The 10,368-nt window shown below is 39.5% G+C and overlaps 1 protein-coding gene across 2 annotated transcripts; it reads right to left on the reverse strand.

Annotated features, from left to right (window-relative positions):
• Positions 1-613: 613 nt before the first annotated feature.
• On the reverse strand, positions 614-2,768 carry LOC115727343 (probable inorganic phosphate transporter 1-3). 2 transcript variants are annotated; one of them, XM_030657554.2, is made up of 3 exons: positions 2,636-2,768; positions 766-2,402; positions 614-658 (listed from the first exon to the last, which is right to left on the reverse strand). In XM_030657554.2, exons 2-3 carry the CDS (start codon positions 2,379-2,381, stop codon positions 655-657), a joined length of 1,620 nt encoding a protein of 539 aa, XP_030513414.1. In that variant the 5' UTR covers positions 2,382-2,402; positions 2,636-2,768; the 3' UTR covers positions 614-654. The 2 variants fall into 2 exon arrangements, with proteins under 2 accessions (XP_030513414.1, XP_030513413.1); XM_030657553.2 differs by lacking the exon at positions 614-658 and having other exon boundaries at positions 746-2,402.
• Between the last annotated feature and the right edge of the window lie 7,600 nt (positions 2,769-10,368).

Here is a 10,368-nt window from a genome sequence, read left to right on the forward strand (position 1 = left end):
GTGAGGGTTCTGCAGCCCATGCTTGTGACCAACGAGGGCTTCACGGCCCTTGTTTGGACTTTGTAAAAAAAAAAGAGTAAAAGAAAGAAATAGAAAAAAAGAAAATAAAAAATTCTACAAGCTAAATTTAAATTAAAAATTGTTCTTTTTTTTTTTGGTTGAAAAAAAATTTGTTCCTTGACATCTCCAACTTTTTTTTTTGGTCAAATCTCCTACTTGACTTGATAGGTTTGAAACGGGTTAGTACTCAATTCATTGAAGACCCACTAAATTATTTGTTAACTCATTTAAGACCCATTAAGTTGTTAGGTAACTCATTTAAACCTCCTTTGAAATTAAGTTGCTATCTCAGTTGTTCCACCAAACATGTAAGTTCTCATTATTGAAACCGATGCGCCTCGATGCCATAGTACTAAATCTCGATGCCGGTTCGGTTCGGGTGACCTTTTCCGAGGTACTAATAGAGGCACAATGTCATAGGAACGTCGAAGGTTACAGGAATGTGTCTCATCTGCTAGGGCATCAGACGGTAAATGAAGGACTCTGAAGATTGAAAAACATGGAAACCAAACATTCATATTTCTTATATGAACTTCATATTCACATCTTCTACTGTTTCTTTAATGCAAAATGGAGTTTCTCTAACGAAATTATTCATCGTGCACACCAATTCCATAAAATTCAGCAACACGGGAAGTTCCTCCTGCACTCAGGTTTCTACTTTCGCATTCTTCAACACAATGTCACTTAAGTGTTTGAAATCATTCTGGGACTGTTCTAGCAGCGGTCACCTCCTTAGGCTGCTCTGTCTGACCGGGCTCTTCCTCATTTTCGCCCGTGAGCTCCTCAAGCGACTTCCCTTTCGATTCGGGGACTAACAGAGTGAACAACATCCCGAAGAAGTTGATCACGCCGAGCATGATCAACGAGTTCTTGATTCCAATCCCCGGTGGGTAACCGGCGTCTCTATCTGCTAACTGTTTCCCCTGAGCAGCGTACAAAAATCCAAAGGCCCCGACGATTGCCCCTGCCTTTCCGCATGCAGCTGATATGCCATGGCAAGTTGACCGGAGCCTCGCCGGGAAAATCTCTGCCGGCACGACGAACGTTGTGGCATTGGGCCCAAAGTTGGCGAAGAAGAAGGTGAATGAGTACATGATCACGAAGCCTATATGGTTCGGCTTCAGGGTCCAGTGATGGTAAGGAATGGCGAGCGCAAACATGAACACTGTCATGAAGAAGAAGCCGATCATTTGGATAGCAAACCTTCCGATGTGATCGATGAAAGCAACTGTAAACCAGTATCCGGGGACAGTGCCGCAGAGTGCAATCAAGGTCTGTGCTCTGGCTATGCGGAAGACTTCATGAATGGCGTTCATAGTCGCTGCCTTGGGAAGCCAACCCACCTTGCTGAAGATGTCCTTCTGGAAGAGGTTGGAGCTATAATAGGCAATGTCCAACAAGAACCAAGTGATGGTGGTCCCGACGAGGTGGAGCCCGTGGCGGCGAGCGAATTCTCTGCTGAACAAGCCGTAGTTGTTGGATCTCTCTTGCGCAATCCTTTCCACCTTCTCTTCCTCAGCCTCAAGGTCGACGTGTAACACCTTAGACATGTCGGTTGCCGCCTGCTTCGCGTTCTTGGCCACTAGGGCAGTGTAACGAGCAGTCTCAGGCATCTTCATTCGCCAGTAGTAGGTCATACCGGCTGGGATCGCGCCGAACATCAAAATGATCCTCCAGATGTAATCGGCTTCTGGAACAGTGGAGCCTGCCCTATCAGCTGAGTACGGAGGAGCCTTGTATGCATGATCGAATGCGCTTGAGACGATGAGTGCCACGATCCCGCCAGCCAATATCCCGAATCCTTGCATGGCGAAGACTGCGGCGATGAACGCCCCACGGGTCTTCTTGTTGGCATATTCAGACATGATGGTCGCAGACAACGGATAGTCCCCGCCGATGCCGAACCCTAGCCAGAACCGGAAGAAACAGAGAGTGGCCATGACGCCCTTGGGCTGGTGGCCGAATGAGAGCCCAGAGGCAAAAGAGCAAACAACCATGAGGACCAGGGTTATGCCATAGACTCGTTTCCGTCCCAACTTGTCACCAAGCCACCCGAAGAAGAGCTGCCCAGCCAAAGTGCCACACAGTGCGACGCCATTGACAGCAGCTGCGACGTTGGGAGGCAAAGTGCCGGGCTTGGCAGAGTTGGGGTTAAAGTAGTATATCCGGCCGAGTAACTTGGTGACGAGAGATATACTGAAGAGATCATATGCATCGGTAAAGAACCCCATCCCCGCGATCACTATCGCGGTGAAATGATACCATTGCGTCTTGGCCACATCGAGCGCGTCAAGCACCCCCAGTTGGTTTCGAGCCATGACTGGCAATCAATCCCACCTCTGTCGAAGGAAAGATCATTTAAGCGGTTTTAATGAATGCATCATACTCCTACTATACCTTCAGTAGGAAATTTACGAGAAGCTGAACGCGTCTAGTAAAAGTAACAAAATAAGAAGCTAATTATGAAATCGTTGTGCATGCAAAAAGAGTAGCAGAAAGTTACAAGGCAGATCTCTCTGAACCTAGTAGTGGAGTCATCCACTCAAGGAGAGAGAGAGAGAGAGATACTGACCAGCTCAGTGAATGAATGGATTTGCTGCTGCTGGGTTGAAGATGGAGAGAGTGAAATGGGAGCAGAGATGGGGGGGTATTTGAATGCTTCTTTGGCCTGCGGAAAACTAGAATCCGGACCGGCATCTACGGGTATATTTCCTCAATGTTCAAGCTCTCCGTGTGAGCTCAAATGTGAACTTCCGCTCTGATTTGGCAGCAGATGCCTGTCTCCTTTACGATAGGTCATGAGGAAAAGAACAAAAAAAAGAGAGAGAAGGAAAGAATAAAAGGACAAATATGTATTAAATAAATTCTTTCTGCTCTCCCTGGGAAACGATGAACTAGGACTGTAGGGTCCTCATTGATGACCATTTTGCTTCCTAATGTTCACACACACAAAAGAAGGAAAGAAAAAAATCAGATGATTGCGATGAAGGGGAAAAACCAAGTCGAAAACTAAAGGGCAGAGGGACAATCAAGCAAGCAAGTGAATGATTGAGAAGATTGAGGTTATTAACTTTTTTTTTTCTAATGATGAACTCTCGGTGGGTGATGCGGACATTCTTACGAGCATGTGTTGTGCGCCTAACCTGCTTGAATTAATTTAGCAAGCCTAGAGGAGCAGGAGAAATAAGTTCATTGGTCGATTTTATTGCATCACCTATTGGTCGTTCTCATCCTAAAGAATTCATGTTCTACCTCGTATTGCTTCGACAGTATTTGAAGGATCTTTCGTGCACTTACTCTCATGAAATTTTTTATAGGACAAATGACTTCGTGGAGGACATCTGTGTCTTGTACATAAAAACCGTTAAAATTCATGGTACGTGCAAAGGCAGTGCAAGCTCCCCGGATATTATATCCTTAATCATATTCAATTTGGCTTGACCAATCGAATGATAGATAATATTCGAAATGCATATAGAAATAGCAAAATCAGTCAATGATGGCACGTTTGTCGTAGTGGAATAATATAATTTTTCTTGGACATTCTTGGCATAAATATCATCGACCACATGTTTCTTGGACATTCTTGAGAAATGGTTGCCAAGACTAAAGGTGGTATTTATGAGTGGTTATTCATGCCATTCAGTTTTGTCAAATGCTCTTAGTGCCTTTGTGAAGTTCATGAACGAGGTTGTTCATCTACTTGTTGGTAGATTTGTAACCGTGTATTTCGATGACATTCTTGTTTATAGCAAGAATGAGGAGGTGCATATATCTCATTTACAGCAAGCCTTTGAAGTAGACATGGCCGGTTCCGATTCGGGAACCGGCGGTTCTGGTTCCACGAAAAGTTGGAACCGGAACCGGCCCTTGAAAATACCGGTTCCCGTTCCGAACCGGAACCGGCGGTTCTGGGCCGATTCCTTCCGGTTCCGTTTTTTAATTTTAATTTTTAAAATAATAAATAATAAAATAAACATAATTAATTATAAATTATAAAATATAATCAAATTGTACATTGTAATAAAATGTGGGGAAAAAAGAGAGAGAGGAGGAATGTGCTTGAACTTAATGAATTATCATTAAGGGCCTATATATCTTCTTGGGGATAGAAGAATCAAAGCCCATGTAGTTCATTTACCTTTGATAACCCCAACTTACTTCATCGTCAATCGTCGCTACCCGTTGTGGTACCCGTGGCAGTGGTATCTCCACAATCATCGCTAAAAAATTCGTGTTCTCGATCCAGCTCTTGATGTCGAAATTTTGTCTTCGTCCAATCGTTGACATAAGCTTGAGCTTCCACGGACTCCGAGCTTAATCTTGAACGGCGAGAATTCAAAACTAATCCTCTAGCGCTAAATGCTTGTTCAACCGCAACTGTTGGAGAAGAGGTTGCTAATATCCGGCGAGCGATGAGGGCGAGAACCGAGTAATTGATTTGGTGACTCTTCCACCACTTTAGGATTTCAAAATCTGTACTATGTTTCGCATTACGAAACTCAAATTGAGTGGTTAAATATTTTTCTTATTCAGAAATACTACCTGTTGCTCCCCTTTTTTTTTGCCTATTCTTGAACATATTATACCATCTACTAAGTGAACTACCACCTTCGCTACGTGAGACAGTATATTGTAAAGATCCGGAATCACTTAAACCATATCTACTACAAAATTCTCCATATAATACTACTATAGATTCTTTAACATCTCCTTGTTTATTTGAAATATCTATTGAATTTTCCAAATATAAACAATCATGATAATACATATTCAAATAATCTAGTAAACCGTCTAATTTAATACATAGATCAAAAACAATACCAACTAAATAGATAAGAGGAATTTGGAAATAATAATGCAACCATTTTTCTCGCATTACTAAAATAGTTCGAGCTAATTCAGTATCATTTTCATATTCACTAAAAACAGTACCAATATTAATACACTATATTAAAAATAAATGCGTAGTAGGATAATAAATACCAGATAAAGTATTAGTAGCATCATTAAAAATTTTCAAAAAATCTAAATTTTTTTTGCTAATGTCCGAATGTTGCGAAAGTAAAGTAATTTCGGGAATATTCTGTGAAATAAGCATACATAATAAATCTTTGTAATCAAAAGTTTGCCGAAGCAACTCGTAGGTAGAATTCCAACGAGTCGGAATATCTTTTGGAAATCTTTTTGCCCTTCTCCCTTGTTGTTTACAAAATTTTCCCCATGCTTTCATAAAATGGGCACGACTCCATAAAAATTTAATTGCACCCTTTTATTGGGGTGAGATAAGTGTCAAGAGTTCGTAAACTATCTTGTACACATAAATTTAAAACATGGCAAGCACATCTAATGTGAAAAAATTGTCCGCTAAAAGAGGGTTTACAAATATTTTCTAATTCGGGAATATAAGTAGTATTTGCGGCGGCATTATCAAAACCAATTGAAAATACTTTATTTATCAAATTATATTCTTCTAAAATTTTCCTAATTATTTTATAAATATTATGAGCCGAATGTCTTTCATAAAAAACTCGAAATGCAATAAGTCTTTTTTAAATGGTCCAATCGTCACCTATCCAATGACACGTGACACCCATATAAAAATGAATTTGCCAATGATCACTCCAAATATCGCTACCTATATGCACACGTCCATTGAATTCCGCAAAAAATTTTGCTAAATTTTTTTTTCCCTTTTTATAAAGATGAAAAAGTTCACGTTTAAGAGTACTTTTTGGAATTGTTGGTGCTTGCGAAACCAACGTAGTATTTATCAAATATTTCAAATTACAATTTTCACCAGTAGTAAACGGAGCATGATCAAGGGCAACATATTCAGCTAATGTTTATTTATAAAGTGCATCGGTGTAACGGAATAAAGGATGAGGATTAGAATTGGCGTACTCGGAAATTTGTTGTTGTGTATTGTCGATCCCCGCTTGCGTTCGATGTTTTTTCGTCGGATGCCGACGGAATGTTCCGTAACCGTCTCCTTTCGTAAATTTATATGTTTGTGAACAATATTTACAATTTATATTATACTTACCTTCGCCTTCATCACGTACCTTGTCGAAGTGTAACCACAAGTCGGATATACTATCTTGACCCTTCCTTTCCAGCTTATTTGCCATTGACGTTTCTTCGACACCGGTAGGAGGATGAAGACTTTCTTGTATTGGGATGTGCTCGACGTTCGGAGTCGGGACAATGTTGATGTTATCATCGTTGTCTTCCCAACATGCATACTCATGAGGATCATATTCAGGAATGGGATATTCGGAATCTCTCATAGTCATCTTGCCATTTCCAAGCATTTTGTTTTCACTTGCCATTTTTGAGAAAATTGATCGGAAATTCGATTGAGAGAATTGATGCGGGATTGAGAGAATTGAGCGAATTGAGAGGATTTAAGAGAATTTGAGAGAATTGTTGAGATGATTTGTGAGAAAAATGAAATGGCGAGGATAAGTATTTATAAGCAAGAATTAAAAATAATTTAATTTTTTTTAAACCAACGGTCAAATTAGTCGTTACGTGCAAACAGGCCAATTGGCCATTGCACATGCAACGGCTCTTTGGGCCTTTGCCAAAAGGCCCAAAGAGCCATTGCATGTGCAATGGCCAATTGGCCCATTTGCAATGAACGACCAAAGAGCCATTGGGGTTGGGGGGGGAGGGGCGAGGGTGGGGCAAAGAGCCCAACGGCTCTTTGCCCCACCGGGCCATCTTCTTTTTGTTCTTCTTTTTAATATAACGGGTTTAAACCGGCCCGGAACCGTCGGTTCCCACAATTATGGAACCGTGGGCCCGGTCAACGGGTCGGTCAACGGGCCGGTTCCAAGCCCACGGTTCCATATGGCCATGTCTACTTTGAAGAATTGAGAAAGCAAAAGCTCTATGCAAAATTGAAGAAACACTAATTCTATTCAACAAAGCGTCATATTCTTGGGCTATGTAGTATCCAAGGATGGGATCTCTTTTGATCGGTCTAAGGTGAAAGCAATCAAGACTTGGCTAGTCCTAAAACCGATTTCCAATGTAAAGAGTTTTTATGAAATGCGTGAAGAATGAAACTTTCGAATGGACAAAGGCCACCCATAATGCCTTTAAAATCATAAAACAAAAATTTTGTGAGTCTCTTGTCTTTGTCCTTCAAGATTTTGATAAAATGTTTGACGTTGAATGTGATGCACGTGGAGTTTGCATTAAGGTTTTTCTCGCCGAAGCCATAGACCTCTAACATATTTCAGTAAAAAGCTAACAAGGTCGAGAAGGAATTATTTTACCTATAACGAGAAGTTTTATGTGTTGAAGTTGTTGCTGTTAGCCCACATCAATTGTGATTTGGGCAAGTATGCTCTTTATATTAATGTAGTCGCTATTCATCTATTAGCTTAAGCTTTTGAGTTGAACTTTTTAATATAGTATCAAAGCCAGTGTTATTCCTTCCCACATATATGGGCCCGTAATCCGGCTTGCACGTGAGAGGGGATGTTGAAATTTTTGTAGTTATCCCACATCGGTTATGAATTGGGCCTGCATGGCTTTTATATTCATGCGGTCTCCCTCCACCTATTAGCTTAATATGGGTTGGACTTTCTAACATTATGTAATCATAAAGGCTCTTGATTCTTAGAGTCATCATTTGAGGCCCAAACAATTTGTTCTCAATTATGATAGTGAAACGCTAAAATACATTAATGGTCAGCACAAACCGAACTAAAATGGGTTGAATTCCTTTAATCATTTTCTTTTTGTCTTGAAATATAAACCTGGTAAGACTAATGTTGTCACAGATGCCCTATTGAGAATGTACTTAATGTTCGTTGGTTTGCACTCTAAGGTTCTTGGCTTCAAATCAATGAAAGAACTCTATGCTGAAGATATCGAGTTCTCACTCGTCATAGACAACCGCAAACATGGAGTTCATGGTGTTTACTCGATTTAGGATGGGTTTCTCTTTAAGCTAAACAAACTATGTGTGTCAAAGGATTCCTTTAGAGAGCTATTAATTCAAGAAGTAAACGATAAAGGATTGGCAAGCCAATTTGGAATCAACAAATCTTTTGAAGTCCTTCAAAAACATTGTCATGGGCCAAAGATAAATGAAGATATACATGCAATTATTTCTGTTGAGGCTAACAATACAACTTAAAATGGGGGATTGAATAGGTTTAGTGAAGATGTATAACAAATCTTGCGGAATAGTAAACAATCAGCACTCAAAATAGTAACTTTAAGTATGCAGCATGTGATATGATGTAAAGTAAATTAAAGGAAGTTTGAGAAGATCACACAACAATGTATAGTGATTCGGCTTAAGATTAAGCATATGTCTTTTCTCAAACTAGCAGCTTTAACAGTGGGTAGATTCCACTAATAATCTGACATCTACTTCTTTGATTGCTTTCCCAATTTTCCTACTACAAAACACATGTAATGGCTATAATCCAAGCCATTAAAGGTCATAAGCAATTTGGATCTCGCAATAATCAAACCCAATACATCACAGTTCAATCTATTAAGCACTATATCCGGTGCAGATTGTAGATAACTAGGTCGACCGTCTTCAATGATGATACCGTCAGCATGACACATGATGTTTAAGATCAATGACATTTTCCATCTTCATCATCAGTATTAAAACTTGTGATAATACCATCTTGACTGGTACTACCAAAGCAATCATGAGTTTACATTCTCAATGGTGCTAATTCATCAATTCGTCAAAGACAATGGCTTTTCTGATATGCAATATCATTGATGATGGAAAGCCATTTCACTATTTGCATTGATTATTATAACCATTAATGACAAAGATAGTTTGGTTATCATCAAAATACTATAGGGATGTTATCTAAAAATTTCCATATGTTCAAAGTGTCAAAATGCAAAGAGTCATTTCCATCAAGGGCTTTATACTCCACTTTCGGTTCCGCCACATCATTAAAGGATGTGTGCGTTAGTTTCATTACGGCACTTCCAAGAACTCAAATGAAAAAAGATGACATCATGGTGGTGGTTGATTGATTTTTTAAGTGACACATTTTAGTTTGTGTCATCGGACGGATGATGGGGTTCCTACGACTATTGTGTTGGATCGAGATTCCAAGTTATTTTTGGAAGACCCTATGAAGAATGCTTGATAATAAACTCTTATTCAGCACCATTCTCCATCCACATATAGATGACCAAACTAATGTAACCAACCGCACCATCATTACTCTCCTTTGAAGTATGGTGTGTAACACTTTGAAAATTAGGATTTAAAGCTTGTGCATACTGAATTTGCTTATTCTCGATCGCCAAATTACACCAGTGGTCGATCACATTTTGAAAATATATAGGAAATCAACTCTATCATACTTATCAACTTGATTCCCATTCCATCCAACTCACAGGTCAATTATGAGACTGAAAAGAGAGCCAAGGGGATGAAACAACTTCATGAGTAGACTCAATCAAAGATTGAAAGGGCAAATGAGTCTTACAAAAAGAAATCAAACACGCATAGGAAGAAGGCTCAATTTCAACCATGTGACTTTATGTTAATATATTTGGGGAAAGAGAGACTTCCATCTTGTCGAAAGAACAAGCTCTTGCGTAGAGCTGATGGCCCATTTAAAGTACTCGGAAAAATCGACGACAATATGAACAAGGTTGATCCCCCGGAGGTTGGCATCTTGGCTACTTTTAATGTGAGAGACCTTTCTCCTTGTTTCGAAAAGAAGGCCTATAGGATTTGAGTCGATCAACCATGGGAATTCCAAAAGTCATTTTAGTTTATGTGTTTGTTCATAGTCATAAAAGTTTTCTGGAATTCGAAAAGTCATTTTCATTTACTTAGTACAGTCCCTCTATAAATAGAGGTGTAATCTCATTTTATAGGAGAAGACTTGAATTTGATTAATATATGAGGTTTTACTCAAAAGATTGAATTTCTATTTTGGTTTCTTGTCCAATTCCTTTGGCGGTGAACCAAAAGTAATTTATCTTTGCATGGTGGCGATCCTTTATATTTTGGTGGTAAACTTTATTGATCTTGATGTCTTCTATTCTTAACGGATGACTTATTCCTTTATACCTAGATGGTGAACTTCATTTTGAATAGGGGTTGAAGGGAATGGATCCCAATAACATATACGTACATATACACAACGGATTATACTAAATTACATGCCCTATAATCATTTTGAATCACTAATCGAAGAAGTATATCATGTAAAACGAACATACCTTGATAGTCACGGATTAAAAGCCCCAATCGCAGGTGAAAAAATAATCCGGATCCGCTAATCGATCGTT

The sequence above is a fragment of the Rhodamnia argentea genome, chromosome 1 (assembly GCF_020921035.1).
Source record: "Rhodamnia argentea isolate NSW1041297 chromosome 1, ASM2092103v1, whole genome shotgun sequence".
In the NCBI taxonomy this organism is placed as follows: domain Eukaryota; kingdom Viridiplantae; phylum Streptophyta; class Magnoliopsida; order Myrtales; family Myrtaceae; genus Rhodamnia; species Rhodamnia argentea.

Bases quoted from the DNA above. Each gene is read 5' to 3' on its own strand.
- LOC115727343 (XM_030657554.2), bottom strand. From the start codon at position 2,381: ATGGCTCGAAACCAACTGGGGGTGCTTGACGCGCTCGATGTGGCCAAG.